The sequence below is a fragment of the Lepisosteus platostomus genome, chromosome 7 (assembly GCF_059453375.1).
Source record: "Lepisosteus platostomus isolate fLepPlt1 chromosome 7, fLepPlt1.hap1, whole genome shotgun sequence".
Classification (NCBI taxonomy): Eukaryota; Metazoa; Chordata; class Actinopteri; order Semionotiformes; family Lepisosteidae; genus Lepisosteus; species Lepisosteus platostomus.
This window is the reverse complement of record NC_142617.1, coordinates 3777798-3794529: the sequence shown is the minus strand read 5'-3', so window position 1 is coordinate 3794529 and position 16732 is coordinate 3777798. Positions and strand designations below refer to the sequence as shown.

Below are 16732 nucleotides of genomic sequence, written 5' to 3'. Positions count from 1 at the left end.
CTGCAGTAACTAAACAAATATTTATAAAGTCTTAGCTGGTTAAAGTATTGACACCTAACTCGGCTGCTATTCAATAATAACTAGTTGGCTTGTCTTAGCAAACAATATCATTGCAGTCTCTACACTATAACAATATGTAAACTTGGCTTCTTTACCAGGAATTCCATGCACTTGTTTCTTAAACTCAGATACAATAGGTTATCTCCCCCTTACTCGGCAATATCCAGGAGTGCGTTTTCTTCACAGCAGTTTCTCACGTCGTTCATTCTCCCCCACCATGAGCCCCACATAATTTTATAGGAATAAATATGCACTGTGGAGTATGTAGTCCCAGCACAAAAATGTATTTATCCAGCTGCATCAGAAAAGGGTTTGTGATCTCAAAATAAAAAGAGGTCAGAGTGCTTTCCAAAACCAGAAATGTGGGTGTTGTTTTTGTTGCTACAAACCCAAAGGCAGATCGGAAAACAAACGATATTTCAGCCATTTTATGACAACACCTGCCCTGCCTGCTGAAAAAGTGAGGACAGCTGCGTCCCAAAATAATCTAGATACCTGTTGCTTAGGCTTCCTTGGCTCATACCACTTCCACTGGCCTTGCTGCTGACCACTGGCACGTTTGTTTGCAGACAGGAGTTTGGCTCCGACCAGAGCCCAGACCTGACGAGAGAGGTGTACCTCCAGGACATTCACTGCGTGGGCTCACTCTGCAAGCTCTACTTCAGGGAGCTGCCCAACCCTCTGCTCACCTATGACCTGTATAAGAAATTCACGGTAAGGCACTGCCGTTTGTCCAGCTGGCTGGGGACTGGGCACGGCCTCACTACCGTGCCATGAGGAGCCACGATCCGCAGGCGGCCTGGCCACCTCCTGGGGAAGCTTCTCCCTGTCCAGCAGGGGGCACACTCACCCAGCTGGCGGTGGCAGGAGAAGAGATGGCAGCCTCACAATGGCAAACGGCCATCCGATTCTCACCTGAGGATCGCCACGTCGGAGGGGAGGAGGATATGGCCAGACTCCCCAGAGGACCCAACAGGGTGCTGACAAATTAAAAATGGTGTCTGAGGACAATCCCTTCTGAAGCAGCACAAGGGTGAAGGGAACAGGTCTGCTAGCGATGAGAAAAAAGGCCGTTTTCTTATTACGGTTCTGTTATTCAGGGAAAACGGAAATGAATTCAAAGAACACGACGGGTTTGTCTTTGGGGGGAAATAAAAAAAAGTATATGCTGTGATGGTCGCTTAGGAAACAATGACTTTACAAAACCACAGAATAGCCTTTGCAGGGGTGTCACAGGGTGGAAAATATTCTTCCGCTTGTGCTTTGTTACACAGAGGAAGAAGAAAACAGAACAAGAAGGCAGGGGACATAAAAGTGCTGGTTTTGGAGGGGAAAACATTAACAAGTCCAACAATTCTACAAATTTCATTATCACACAGGAAGTCCTTTTTGCTAGAAAATAAATTGTGGCCATTGATGCAGACCACAAAAGTAATTATAACAGACTCAATGTCTTTTAGATCAACTAGTATGCAAAACATTGGTATTGAGTCTGTCTTAATGACTTTACAAGAAGCCACGGCTTTTGGTTTTAGTTGGAAATGCAATGCTAAGCATTAGTCAGATTCCATCATCACTTCCCTCTTTTCCAGACATCCCTATAGAAAGGGATAAAACTAATGGGAACCACATGCAAGTGGTTAAAGGAACACGGACCACTTAAATTAAAGTCTCACTTTTGTAGCAGAGCAAATACACATATTAAGCTCTGTCTTTTTTCATAACACTTGGACAGGAGTGGGGATTTGCTTCAGGCATTCAGATATGAAAAATATATCAATTATTTCCTGAAAGCAAGATGGTTTATTTGACTAAAGAAGATATTTAATCTGTTTTTGACAACCTCTATTTTTTACCCAAAGCTTTCAACATTAAACTTAATATGTATTTAACCTAAATGAATTGCTTTCAGGACCTGGATGATAAATTACCTTAAAAGCCAATATCACCTAGGAATTGAATACAAAGCCAAACATGTTTCTAATTTTTATCCATTTTCTTAAGGGGGCACTGTAGAAATGTGATGAGGAAGATTAGTGTGGTTAAATAAAACCTTAATTTGATTAAATTAAAGCCCATAAAACTCCATTGATCCACCTCACTCTAGGAGCCTGGTTTACAATGGTATCAGCACCAAGACTTTCACAGCTAATTAAATACATAAAAGGTAGCAATATGGGGGGAGTGGTGCTGTACGTCCAAAAGAGTTCGGATCAGATGCGGGAATACCGGACTTTAAAAAAGAAAAAGAAAAAGGAAGAGGCTGGAAAGCAACCGGTAAAGGTGTATTCCATGCGGAAAGGAAGAGAAAAGCACCACAACGTCTCTTCAGATGTCACCTGGCTCCATAGCTGAAACGACGCGTCTCTTTCCTTCAACCTGGGCCTGTTCCCTTGAAGCCCGTTAACGCTGTGCCTGCGCTCGGGGAAGGCGGGCGATGGTCAGGCAGCCCGCAGGCCCTGCCTTTCTCCAGTGAGCAGAGTGCCAGCCCTCCGCTGTGTGACTCAGTTCCTCCACAGTAACACACACTATTGGGCTGCCTGAGGATCTTAAGGAGAACCATAAAGTGCTTCTTTTAGCATCTTCAGACTATTTTAATAAGCAACATTCGCCCATACAGTCAAAGCCACAGTTCCAGTAAATGTTTCCTCTGTGGAAAGTGAAATGCAGGCTGTCTTCTGGACTCTCACCACCTCTCACCTTCCATCAGTTGATTTAGTCGAAATCAGTTTTTCCCGTTAGATAAACACAAGACAAGATTTTAAAGAATGTTTTTTTACCTCTGATGACCTGCTAAAGCCAAGCTAGTCTCTTTCAGGCTTATTCTTAAGAGTATTAAGTATTAGACCCCAGTGACAAGATCTAAAAGAGTTAAGAAAGGGTGCAAGGGCTCATTTTATTTGTAGTGATTTGGAAGGTATGGACTCGAAGACCGAATGTTTGTGAATATTGCGGACTTTGAAAAGTTGCCATTATCAAACTTATACTTGGAAAGAACATCAAAAAGGCTGGGTTTGGAAATATTTGATCAATGCAATAACTACCGGCAAAAAAACATGTATCGGCAAGTATCAAGACTTCAGACGGAAGTATGTGAATTACAGACTTGGCCATACATTGTTTTTAATACTATTCAATTCATTTTCAGTACTCCACCTTTTAACAGATCACTGCTAATTCAATCTCTTCACAATCCAACAAGGGTTTACTTAAATCCTGACTTGTTCGAAAAGCTGCCGGCGTTTTTTTTCAGCCTGAGCAATATCACAAGGCTGTAAGGACCCCTAGTGGCTAACCTGAAAATGCAGCACTGGTCTCTTAACGGATCCTGAGTTTCTTATTAAGGGATATTCAAACAATGATACTACATTTCCATACAAAAAATAACTAAAATGGTTTTAAACCATAGGCAAAAACAAAAGCTGGTAATGATCATGTTTAAAACCTAGTCCTTATTCCCCAAAGAAGGAGAGTGTAATCTCCAATCAAGCAATCTGTCCAGGAGCCCCATATCTTAATATTGCTGACTTAGCATGCTTCCTTCTTGGAATGTTTTCTCCCAGGATGCAGTGGCAGCAAAGGATGAACAGGAACAACTGGCCTGCATTCAGAATGTCATCAAAGAGCTTCCCGCTTCTCACTACCGGTAAGACAGAGCTCCCCAGTCTGCACCTTTCTAGCGCCATCTCAGGTAACAGGTTAACACTGCAATAAAGTTTGTAGGACAAACAATATAGCACACCTTTTACCTGCCGTGTATTTATATATATGCAATGTATGATTATGATATTATTAATAATATTCCTGCACTGGGAGTATTGAATCCCTGCATGTTAACAATGCACATGAAATCCATCCTATGGCACAGAGGAAATATTGTTTACAACCCCTTATTTTTTCTGAAATGATAGCTTGCCAGTGCTTCTCCGTGGCACATCTTATCCAACAGCGAGACTTACACTTGCAGTATGACAACAATATTCCACGTCCAGTGTTTTTCTTTATTATCGAAGGCTTTACGCATATGCAACAGAAAGCGTTCTGGAGAAGTGGATTAAAAAGCGAGAGGATTAAGAATTCTGCTGGCCAAGAGTCTGCAAAGCAAGCCACTAATCAAAACCCCTATGAGTGGTGTGACTAAGGGGCCTGATGACTTTATACTTTCAATCAGGAGCCACACTGTCAGCATGCCATTCCTAATTACCATAGCTCAGAGCTAACACTATATAGTTCATTCAAATTCTTGGTCATCACACCCAGATTTGCTATGAATACATTTACATTTATTTATTTAACAGATGCTTTTATCCAAAACTATTTAAATCACATCCGATCATAAATAGGTGCATAAATATTTCACATTATGAAATAAATTTGCATTCCATGCTAAGAGAGCTAAGAGCAAATATCTGGCAACTCTCTCAAAATGCGTTGTAACAGTGGTTCTCTCAAAGTTCATGAATTACAAGGATACTGAGCTTTCCCTCTAAGCCACTGCAGTACAGGAGCAGTTTCAGTGTTAGTAAATAATTTATTCTCTCCATCTGGAGGAGCACATTAACCAAGAATTTGCATCCTTCAAATATTCACTGCTGTCGCCTTGAAAATAAAATGTATGGCCATTTGCTCTGCAGTTTCATTGACTTACAAGTCATCTGGTGCCTTTGTGCTCTGCCCCTTTCTTGCAGCTCAGTTTTAATCTTTGAAATTGCAATTTGTCAAGGAATGTACGAATGAGAATGCCTTTTAAATACACTGTATATAACAATGGTTACCACACTGTGTGGGTGGCAATGTGAAGGTGGGGCGGATTTTAGGGGGTACACAAAACACACAGAACCTCAGTGCCAGTGAAAAGTTACAAAGTTCTCCAAACTAACCAAAACCTAAAGGATAGGCCCGGCTCCATCTTCAGAGCTTTGACTATGTTGCATTCCTCAGCTGAGACTGGAGAGCTGGCCTGTTAACCAGTGTACATAAATCCCAAGAATACAAACAGGAGGGCTTTTCCAAAAATCACAGTCTTTTCCGGTGGGTCAATGCCCTGCTCAGGTTTCTCCTCCCAAGAAACCAATCATCCAAAATCTTTTCAATCAGGTTCCTTAACTCCATCTCTCTTAAGTTCCTTAAAACTGACGAACCAAACTTTGTAAGTTGGCCTATTGTGCTGGTGGCTTGTGATCCAAGTGTCCATTCAGCCAAGGATCATTTCCTCTTTTGGGCATTAAGAATTCTGGGGTTTGTAGTTTCCAAAAGCTTCTCACATCTCTTTGACTGTATGAAGCACAATACTAAGTTTTGTATTGCTAATTTTATCTCTGGTCTCTTTTATCTTTTATTTTATTTATTTTATCTTTTTTATCTCTTTTATCTAGCGCAAAAAGCCACATTTAAAACTGCAGTTAAACTTTGACCCCTTAAACACTGAAGTTTTAAACTGATTGATACAGAACACTGAAAATACAGAAGTCAAAGGAGTACATTAACCACTTGTGTTTAGCTTCTATAAAGTCAGTGTATTTTCTTCTCCCTTCAGAACTTTGGAATATCTGGTCAAACACCTGACACACCTGGCCTCCTTCAGCGCTCAGACAAACATGCATGCCAGGAACCTGGCCCTGGTGTGGGCACCAAACCTCCTCAGGTGAGCAAAGCCTCCAAAACGCCCAGCACCTCTGCCAGATCTATGTGAGGTTTCGTAAGGGTAGTGCAGGCCACTCAAAGAACAATCAAATCATTTCACTTTGAAAAATTAGTAGCTTTACCTTCAGCAAAACCCAACCAAGCTGTGCTTTGTGCTATTCCTACTAACAGAAAGATGGCCAGCATTAACGTGTCCAACATTTAAATCTTCTGAACTTTCTCTTGCACTTGACCAACAAAGTAATACATTTATCTTACCTGAACCCAAACTGATGCAGCCTTCAATACATTAGGGAGACTTCCTGATCCCTGGCCTTCATTTCTTCCATGTGTTAGTATCCGAAATACTGCTGAAAGTTAAGATCCCAGTCTTCCATTGTTAAAGACCAGCATCCCTTCAGGTCCAAGGAGATTGAAGTGTCAGCGTGCAATGGGGACGCAGCCTTCCTGGAGGTGAGAGTGCAGCAGACCGTGGTGGAGTTCATCCTGATCCACAGGGATCAGATCTTCAACAACAGCACCAGCCCTCCAGCAGCAAAGAAAGAAGGTAAACGGTCAAGATTGCTGTCTGGCACAAACTGAGAAGCGATCTCTCCACCAGGCGTTTGGGTGTACAAAAACAATTTGCTGCCTGGAAGTAGCACCCCTTTTCCCTTTTCTCTGAAATCCCCCCCATCATCACAAGAAAAAAAGAGTTTCAATTAGCACTTCTAGTGTCTATGGGGCTCAAAGAGGTCTTGTTTGCAAAAAATGCATTACAGTGGAATCCTCTCTAAAATAGATATGAAAACTTGAGCACATCTGAAAACAATGCCTTCTATTTTTCATAGAGTGCAGTACAGAGACGAGGTGTGCAGCCCTCCCGGCCAGCGGCCAGTGTCCACCCATGAAGCTGGTGAGTCTGGAGGAGGCCCAGGCGCGCTCGCTGGGGCCAAACCACCCAGCGCGGAGAGAGAGGCAGAGAGAGAACAGCCTTCCGGACGCCAGCACCGCCACCCTCTACCACACCGTCATTGACCTGCCAGACAGCAAGTACGGCCTCCGCCTGCCCACCGCGTAGACACACGTACGGTCACAGGCAGTCAGAGGGTGTGTGACCAAGAGTTACAATCCAGAAGAAGGACCCTATACAGAATCCTCAGCACTCGAAAGTACAAGTAGATTGTTTATCCAGAAGCTTGGGTCAGGAGGTCAGGCCAGGGTCAAATCTAGTAAATTCACAAAGAAGGTTCAGGGGAGAGAGACAAAAAAACATAAGTGGACAAAGGAAGCAGAGCCCAAACCAGAGAGATCCACAATAACCAAGTCGGGAGAAAGAAGACGAAGTCGGAAACAAGCCAGGGGTCAGAGCCAAAAACCTAGATACCTTGCAGAGAGGGAACCGGAAACAATGCAGCTCTAGCTGGGTAAAACCCAATACTGAAAAGGAGTGGTGTGTCAGGCTGGTTTAAGTAGGCAGGTGGAAGAAGGTGTGTCTGATTAGTTCATTGGAAACTGCACTGGAATGTGAAGGAGTTAATTAAGGGCGGTGAGTTCTCCGGGGGCGTGACGTAACATCAAGTAGTCTGTCACCAGCATACAGGGCCACGGAAGAAGAAAACTGCTTGATTAGAAAGTTTCATCCACCTCCGGAACACGTAAATGTACCCTTGTGCCTGAAAATGAAAACAGTTCGGGTACAGTAATTCTCGGTTTCGAAATGATCCATTGTTGCAGTTTGATGCATGCGGGTAATTATTCGCCTGCTTGTTTCAGAAGGAAGTTTTCTGGAAAGTCGAAGAAGTGGAAGTCCATATTTAACTTGGGAAGGTCTATAACGGAGTCCAAGGGGAAGCTGAGCAGGAATGGCAGTGTGTTTGTAAGAGGCCAGAAACTCTCAGGTGAGAGAATGCCCTTTTCATTTCCCTTTTTAAGTCATGAAGGGGGAATTTAGGGAGTCAAAATGGAGTCACTGGGGCTGACACCCTTTCTTTTAGGGAGCTGAGTCAAAGGATCAGAAATGGCATAATAGCCGGGACTAAATTGCATATTATTTTACAGAGATTTCAGTGCAGGGAGTGCTCCAACGCTACATAATGAAATACATACTGTATGTACAACCAGTAAAAATGAATTACTTAGTAAGCGCTTTAACCCATCACAGATATTTCTGTCTCCTTTACATTAACTTTATCGTTCTGGTGGACTCTGATATCTTCTTCTTGTTAACAGAGAAGGCCGCTATTCGACCAGCCAAGAGCATGGACTCCCTCTGCTCTCTGCCCACGGAAGGTAACGCAGATTTATAACACTTAACCCTGAATTACACAGCCAAGCACACTGCACACACTGGTTGGTACACGCGTATTTTAAGCCCAATCTATTTTAAACCAAAATCCAGTAAGCAGACCAGACATCCTCACAGAAAAGCCTGGCGCTGTGGGAATTTTTGAGGGCTCCTGTTTGTCTCTCGTAGATGACGACAAGGACAACGAGTTCAAACGGTCCCCTGGCTCAAGCGGGCTCTTCATGCCAGCCTTCAAATCCCGAACGCTGGGCTCTGGCAGCTCTTACGACCTGAGCAAGACAGACCACGAGTGGGACTACGAGCCGGGACAGCTTCCGGGAGCAGCGGGAGGGGGGTCACCAGGGCCCCCCCGGGACGCCAAGCCGGCGACAAAGACCACGCCGCCCCCGCAGAGCACCGTCCCGGAGCAGCTCAAGGTGTTCAAAGGAGAAGACCTGAGCAGGTGCGAGCCCACCTCCCCAAAGACCAGGAGGATGTTCTACTCCACCAGCGCCAGCGACGGCACCTCCAAACCCGCCTTCCCCGGCAGCCTCTTCCCGCTGGAGTCCTCGCCGCGGCACCAGCGCAAGGCCCTCAACATCTCGGAGCCCTTCGCCGTCTCCGTGCCCCTCCGGGTGTCCGCGGTCATCAGCTCCAACAGCACGCCCTGCAGGGCGGCGGGCAAGGACAAGCAGACCCTCCTGTGCGTCAGCGAGGAGCCCTGCGCCAAGCCGAGCGGCGAAGCCCCCCTCCCGGAGCGCGGCGTGGGCAGCGGCACCTCCTTGTCCCCGAAGAGGAATGAGAAGCACGTGACTGTGGTGAGCGGCGGGGAAGCCGTCATCATCAGCATGGACGTCACGGACGGTAAGACCAGAGCAATCGCTCTTGAGCACGCTTGCATCACTGTCTTTATCGTCTGTATTCCCTTAGGGGCAGTAAAGGTGAATTCAACTCCGTTCTTCACTATGACCCCTGGTGAGCTATGCAAGGACAGTAAATGTGACTCCACCAGTGGTTTCAGAATACTAGTTTGCTTAACGTTCCTGCTTATTGCTGCTATTTTTTCAATTATTCCAGATGCGCAGCCTTGTGATTCCTGTTTAAATTCTCCTTCTTTTAAGGACACAAAGGACAAAAAACTGACCTGAGGGAAGGCCACGGGCAGGTGATTGAGATTTCCGAACCTCCCCAGCTTTCTGGACCTGTGTCAGGAGAAGATAAAGCACACTCACAGACCGCCAAAGCTCAAGAACCTCCTTCGGAGCCTGGAAGGCATGCCTTCTCACTGGGCCTTGATGCTGCTACTCGAACGGATTGTGCACAAACAATCAAGCCCAGTGATCTGCGGCCAGCTGACTCTGTAACACCTGAGAAGCAACTGGACATTCTGCAGGAGCAGCATCAGGGAATGAGCACATTATCCGAGCTGGTAGGGCAACTCATCTCATTGCCAGTGCGTTCACTTGATCCTTCCATCTGTGAACCAGAAGGTGTCCTTCCCATTATCTCACGTGCATTTGTCACAGATTCTGATATTCCAAACTTAATCCTTAGATCTTTCAGGAATGAGCATTTTCTTTTGTTAAAAGCCCTCTTCCCCAGCAATTATTTTTTATACACTTTGAAAGGGTAAATTAAGGGCTAGCTAAATTCTGTCTTATTTTTTTTAATCCATTTTAAAGAGCTGACATTCATCGTTACAATACACCTACACCTTACTGCTGATGCACAAGCATTACAATGTCATTTTGCAAATAACTTTAAGGCATCAGAAAGCACTTAAGTGATTATATATTATCCTGGAACAGTGATTCATGTACTCTTCTTTTTCTGCAGGATGGGACATCAAATTCAATGGATGAGCTGTGGCCTGAAATTCAACTTGAGCTTAAAATCATTGAGCCAGATGTTGATCTTATAGAAGACAAATTTGAACCAAGCCCAGGTTTTACTTTCAATACCAGCGATGATGTGCTGCCAAATCCAAATGTACATACAAAGAGAAGAAGCAGTTTCCCAACATACCCTCTGCTAAGTATTGGACAGTCTGCAGTAGACCACAAGACATTCAAGACAAGCCCGCAGGATGAACACACACCCCAGACAGATTTCAAGGGCAACTCAGAAAGAAGGCTTTCATTTGATACTAGTTTTGAGTTTAATCCAAAGACAGAAATTGGGAGAAAAGAAACAGATCAGAAACCTTTACACAAACAGATGAGTGGCTCAGGGAGTAGATCACATCTTCCCCCATTGTTGCAGTCCAAGGACAAAGACCGAAGGCCCTGCCCTGCTGTGGAAACACAAACCTTCCCGACTAAAATCTCAGAGTCTGTTTCGGACTTGACCTGGGTAGGCCCAGTGGCCATGAGAAGAGATTCAGAATCTGGCCCAGAAGATGGTTCCAAGACCAAGGAAGTTCGCACATCAATCAATCCTGCAGGTCTGATAGATGTAGCTGGAAGATGTGAAAAAGCGACCGAGGGTCCCAGACCTGTGCAAGCGGGTGATAAAGATTTCCCTGTGGAGCTCAGGAGAAGTATTGTGAGGCTTTCGAAGCACATGGAAGACCGACCACAATCCCTTGACTTGAGTGAGAGGGATGAGGAAGACACAGGGGCATTAGAGTTGGTGGAGCCCTGGGAGGATTACAGCACCACCACACAGTGGGTAACTAGCCCCCTCCATTCACCAAAAGCAAATGATTTCTTTGAAAGGCCTGAGGGAGTGCCTTCATGTGCGACCACAGAGAACATCTTCTTCAACAAATCAAACCCAACAGTCTCTGCTGATACCAGACAAGGTAAGAAAGAACTGCAGGCGGATGGAATCAAACACACCAACCCCGATTTCAGTTTCGAGCCGATATCTCTAGGATGTGCGTTCCAGGCACAAGGGGAAATGTCTTCCAAAAAAAGCACTGATCTACAATCACAGAAGCCTTTGCTGCCTCTTAACAACTCTGCAAATCAGGTTGAAATCAATAAAAAAACAGGAACGCCCCCTGGGAATATCCAAACTGCAGCTCCCAGAGACTCATTAAGCCACATAGGGCCTGCAAAAGCTCAAACAAGGAATCATCCACGTTCAGAAAAGGAAATGGACGCCACTTCTCAAAAACATGCCGTGAATGAGATTCACAGCCTTACATCCCAGGAGGTCTTGGAATTGGACACACACAAGGATAATACAGTTCAAAAACACAGGCCATCCTCCCTCAACTTAGATCTCGGGAAACAGTTCACCCACCCTTACTTGAAAGAAACTTTGGGCAATCCCCATCAGCAAAACACAGACTTGTCCTCTGCAGCTTTTACCTTCAGAGGCTCAATAACTCCATCTGAGCCCCTCTGCGCAAGTGAGAATAAGGGGAAAGCAAAGTACAGCTCTTCATCTTTGGAGCTAGAAATGTTCCTGACAGACCGGCAAGCTCCAGTGCGCCGAAACTCTGCCCCCGTGAGCGTGTCTTCCATCAGGACCTCCTTCATGGTCAAGACGTGCCAGGCCAGGGCAGTCCCCGTGATACCTCCGAAGATTCAGTACACCCAGATACCTCAGCCTTTGCAGGTCAAGAACTCCGAGTGTCAGCTGGAAAAAGAGCCCGAGAAAACCGCGGGAAGCTCCTCCAGCAAAAGGGAGCCCGAGCCCTCCCCACCTCTCCCGTTTGTTGGGGATCCCAAGGATGAGAAGGAGAACAACGAACCGGCTCCCAAGACCATCAGGCAGGCCGGGGGTAATGCCTCCGTCGAGATGCCTTTGTCGAAATCTGCAGCCCCAACAGATCCTCCCGTGCTGAGACGCAAGCGCAGTTCCAACGGAGAAGCCTTCCTGGATTCCCCTCTGTCCTCCAGGCTGGACAGAAGCCCGGGCCTACAGAAGCCTTCCTTCCGGGCTCGACCGAACAGGCCACAAAGCCTGATATTGTTCAGCCCTCCGTTCCCCATCATGGATCACCCAGCCTCTGGAGAGGGCAACAAGTCATTGCTGTCCCCCATCAAGAGTCCCAACGAGACAGCTGCTCTGGACGCCCTTTCCAAGGAGTTTCCCGACAACCTGAAGACTCCCGAAGGGGTCACCCTGAGAAATAAAATGACTATGCCCAAAAGCGGGCAGAGGCTAGAGACCTCCACAAGCTGCTTCTACCAGCCTCAGAGAAGGTCCATGATATTTGACAGTAGAAGTAACAGGCAGATTGAATGAAGCAACTTTTTTAAGAAAGAAATTTTATAGACTCCTTTTGTACCGGCCACAAATCGAGGTGTTTTCCAGTAAATGTGCCAATGCTAAATTATCCTATAGTACTGTTTTCGTAAGGCATTTTGTGTTTTAGTTTATAAATATGAGAAAGTTTTTATTCTGATGTTAACATTATATATGTAACATCACGTCTGGCATTAAAAATTACGTTTTGTGTTGCACTAACCAGATGGTGTGCCAAAACAGAAAAACTGAACATAATATATAGAAAAAAACATATATCAAATTGAATTTATAAAATTATATTTCCCTTGATATTTTCTTTCAGATTCCTGAATTTCAACAATATGTTCCTAAGGAATGATTTTAGTAGGAAAGGTAGCCAGCCTCTTCTTTACAAGCCTAACTCTAACAAAACTGGAAATACCAGCTGTGTTGGTCTCTGCTACTGGTGCTGTGTGCACACAGGTTTAGGTCATGTGTGTTACTACTTTAAGATGTGACACTTGTAATGAGATGAACTGGATGTAAAAAAAACAATCTTTATACAGTTTATCCTAATGATTTGTTTAGCTGGGTGAGATCAGACAGCATGGTTTTAAACAACTTTGACAAGCAAAGAAAAAGGTAGCAACAGGAAAAATTCATTGTTCTCGTACTGTAGCCACATCTACTGGACTTCAAGTTACGGAAGCTTGTTTCTTTCATGAGTTTCTCAAAGATGTTCCCAACTGTCTCTTTGTTTCTTCATAAATATTTTAAGCAGGCCAAAAATACAAGAATGCCAAGGTAATGCAATTTAAGAGGATTTCTACCTTACATTATTTCTTACTTTTCTTTAGTTTCACTATCCAATAGAGAAAAAAAGAAAGGGCAATTTGCTAGATTCTAAAGTGTGTGAGGGTAATAAAGACCTTTTCTTCATTGTAAAGCTCTACATGAGCTCTGTTGGCTTGTTAAAGATACTATACTGGATTTCACAGGGTATATATCACAGTTGTCTGAGGAAGATACAGTCTGACACAGTCTCTCGTGTGGCCCTCAAGACTGGGCATCGTGTAAGTCAGACGATTAACCCTACAGTATGGTCTAAACACCCTGAAATTTCTCACAATTTAGACTTAACTCGCAAGTGAGTTGTTTAGCTTGTTCAGTATGAGCCTGTTTACTCATACTGGGTAATAGACACAGCAGATAATCATCTGCTTTCAGGCAGTTATGCATCTGGCACCGTGTCATTTTGTGATCTTCATCTTCCATAAACAGAGCGGGGCCCCAGTTAAAGGCAATGTCTCTTTATATAAATAGGAGGTTTCTGTTTTTTGATTTAAAAGATAGGTTTACAATACAGTGTCATCTGCTGGAAAGATGCGCTTTTTAGATATGGAACTGATTCCATACATGTTCAAATCACTGTTTAGGTTCTGCAATGTGTATGGCTTTGCTTTGTGCATCGGATTTCTTCATACAGGAAATGAGTGGGAAAAGGCAAAATAAAGAACAAACATGTACCCTGTCCCTCTCCAAAATGAGCATAGGTTTCGGACCATCCTGATGGTTCTGTAGGCTTGCAGCGATTCCATGAGCTCCTTCAGGTCCCTGGCGAACAGGACGTCTTGTTGAACGCACCTTAGAGTTTTCTGTGTGTGGATTTGAGCGAAGAGGTTAGGAGGCAGGCAGCTGGAGACATGGACTCATCTGACAGCCCTATCTGTGAGGATAGTGACGGATGTATGGAGCGCATTTAGGGAAAGTAGGGAAAGGTCATAGGTCGAGAGTATGCAAAGGCCTATGCTGTGCTTAGTGCACCTCCACACCTCCCATAAGGGCTGTGCTAATGAAAAAAAGAACATGAATAATTTAAGTTTTAAACATGAAACACTTAGAAATAAACTGGAATTAAAAGATTTTTTAAATTTGCGTTTAATGCTGTACTTTATGGAATACAAAAAAAAGAATTGAGGCTAGTTTTACCTGATGTGTAGATACTGCCCCCTGTTGACCATTGCAGAGAACAGCTGTGGGAATATATTATCATGAAATTGTGGGTAGATATTAGGGCAGCATTTTTCACTGTGGTGTTTTGGGAACGAGGTATGCACAGAATAAGTAGAAAGGTAAGCAATGTAGGTCAGCCGAAAATACAGCTGACAGGACTAGTCTTAAGAAGGTGTAGAATTCAGAAGTGAACGAGGGTGAGAAATTAAAGCTTCAGTTTGTCTCCTGACAGCTGTTCACACGTGTCATCCCATGCTTTGACAGAGCCGAGAGCTAACAAAGTGCTTCTTTACAATCAAGACTTAACTGATGAAGTGCTGTATCACAGCCACACTAAGAGCACAGAGACAGTGCCCTGAACCTTTGCACAGAAGCACAGCAGGGCCCCAGCGAGCCCTGAATCTTCAAGCAGGCGCATCTTCTGGTTTTTCTTCCAAGCCAGGTAGACAATTAAACAATTCCTTTCTAAAATACTCATATATAGGATTTTCTTAAGACCCTTTACAATTGATTACACAATAATTTCCCCTTTTTAGAGGTGCAGATACCTGTTAAATAACACGCAGCCTGGTTTGAACAAATAAACCTATGCAGTCCTTTAAATAATTAAAATAACTACCTCACTGAGAACATGGGTGGGACAAAAGCCAGAAGACACTGGGCCCTGCAGGAGCTGAGTCTGAGACCACCGGTTACTTATAAAACAGGGGTTTCTAGCCCTGATTGCAGTGAGCCCCAATCCAGTTAGTCTGACAGGTCACCTGATTTTAAAGATCGACAACTGTGAGCTACTGATGAATCAAGCAAGCGATCTGTTCCCTAAAGACAACTCACATTTTAGTCAAAATTTCTTTCTAAATGACTTCAATTAACACATCACCTGTTTAATTGATTGCAATGAAATTGGTATCGTGAGAAATCGGTGATTTAATGGTGATCTACAGCAGCTGCTGGACTGGTGTTTTTTATTGCTGGTATATGCAGTAACATTCAACAAACAAATGACATGAGACACGATCGATTAAAGACTCAGGATAAAGCACTTTAAAGCTTGCTGAAGCTTAAGCAAAACAACATAGTTTGTTTAGAAGAAGAAATGGGACAGAGATCTGAGAAGAGATTTGTAGGACCTGCTATCTTAGTGGTTAGAAGAAGAAACGTTTGAGGAAGTCAGATAGATGAGGTGTAACTCTCCCAAAGATCCACAGTTTAACTTTCTAAGACATGGTAGATAAGAACAGGCCAGAGCAAGAGACTCCTAGCTGAAACCCACGCCCAAAATATTATTTTTATATTCTCTCTCTTTCTGGGTGGGGCTTTATTATGCTGATAGGTCGCAATTTAACACTTCAATTAAAGAACAGCTGCTTGAAATTATGCTGATTGTCTCATGTAGGTGTTCTCAGTAGGTCATGTAAATTCTCCAATTATTCTAGTCATATCCAGGCAGGCAATTTTAATTAAAGAATAGTGTTGCAAAGCTTACTTTAATTGCATGATCATTAAAAAAACACCTTTGAATGCGATTAACAAAAAAGGGCTGGAGAGAGGTACAATCTGTGTATTCTAGGGAGGTGAAGAGTTTTGCATTTTTCAGAAGGGAGAGCAATGCAGTGAGGATTTAGGCAGGTGTTAACCGAACCCCTATAAATAAGGTCCCGTCACTGAAACTCTTAAGGAACTTTGTCATGGCCAGGGTCCATCATTAAACTTCAGGACACAGTTGTAAGGAGCAGCATCCGGTGGCCTCTCCTATACTGTACATTATACTGCCACACTGCTGCAGGAACAGACACTGCTTCGTAAGTCTGGGTCTGTCTCTCAAGATCCTGGTTGTTCCGTTAGCTGTGACAAGCCCAGAGGTCTTTAGTGGAATCTTCTGCAAGGCAGAGAGAGGGAATTTAGTTACTGCTGTAAACTACCCTAATAAATATGCCGTGTGTCGAAGGAAATAATAGGAATATTTTTATCTTTGTTTTAATAGAGGGGCCTACATATCTTTGTCACTTTCCAAAAAAACTGTACATTACTGTTGGCATCTAGGTTGGTTTACCTGCTGTGTAATGACTTTTGTTCCGGAGATTTCTACAGTGTTAGTTTTGTATTAAAAAATGTTAGTTTTGTATTAATTAACTGTTCTTGGTGCCTGAAACTGGAGAATATTCACAGTAACTGTATGCATTTGCTGTAAGCCTTTACAAAATAAAATAAAGGGTTACTTTTTGCATTTTTATAATATGTGCTGTGCTTCGAGGTATTCAAGTGTTTCAGACATAACTGAATGTCACGCTCATTGTTGATAGAGTATTTGTTCAAATAAGATCTGGAATGTGTTTATTCCCCATAAAAGTGTACAAAGTGAACGATCTACAATGAAAAGAAAAACGACCAGACGCAGCAGTTGACAAAACCCTTATATCCAGATTGCGTGTATGATTTTCTCCCATAATCTACCCTCGTCATATATTAATATTTTCGGAATTATATCCTATTTGGAAGGTCGAGGCTCGTCTTGCTCTTTTTTTTAAAAAAAAAAATCAAGTGCCAATGAATTCAGAAGGAAATTGT

At 43.7% G+C, this 16732-nt stretch overlaps 1 protein-coding gene across 2 annotated transcripts in view; it reads left to right on the top strand.

The window, feature by feature from the left end:
- The window catches only part of arhgap31 (Rho GTPase activating protein 31), a 37451-nt gene extending 21049 nt beyond the window's left edge, over positions 1-16402 (top strand). The window contains exons 3-12 of one of the 2 annotated variants that reach the window (XM_088638523.1): positions 630-774; positions 3624-3706; positions 5597-5704; positions 6105-6250; positions 6534-6735; positions 7462-7583; positions 7915-7974; positions 8159-8833; positions 9091-9398; positions 9806-16402. In XM_088638523.1, coding sequence (XP_088494649.1) covers positions 630-774; positions 3624-3706; positions 5597-5704; positions 6105-6250; positions 6534-6735; positions 7462-7583; positions 7915-7974; positions 8159-8833; positions 9091-9398; positions 9806-12169 — 4213 coding nt within the window. In that variant the 3' untranslated portion in view covers positions 12170-16402. Of the gene's footprint in view, positions 1-629; positions 775-3623; positions 3707-5596; positions 5705-6104; positions 6251-6533; positions 6736-7458; positions 7584-7914; positions 7975-8158; positions 8834-9090; positions 9399-9805 lie in introns of both variants that reach the window. The other variant, XM_088638522.1, reaches the window with a different exon arrangement.
- Positions 16403-16732: the final 330 nt, after the last annotated feature.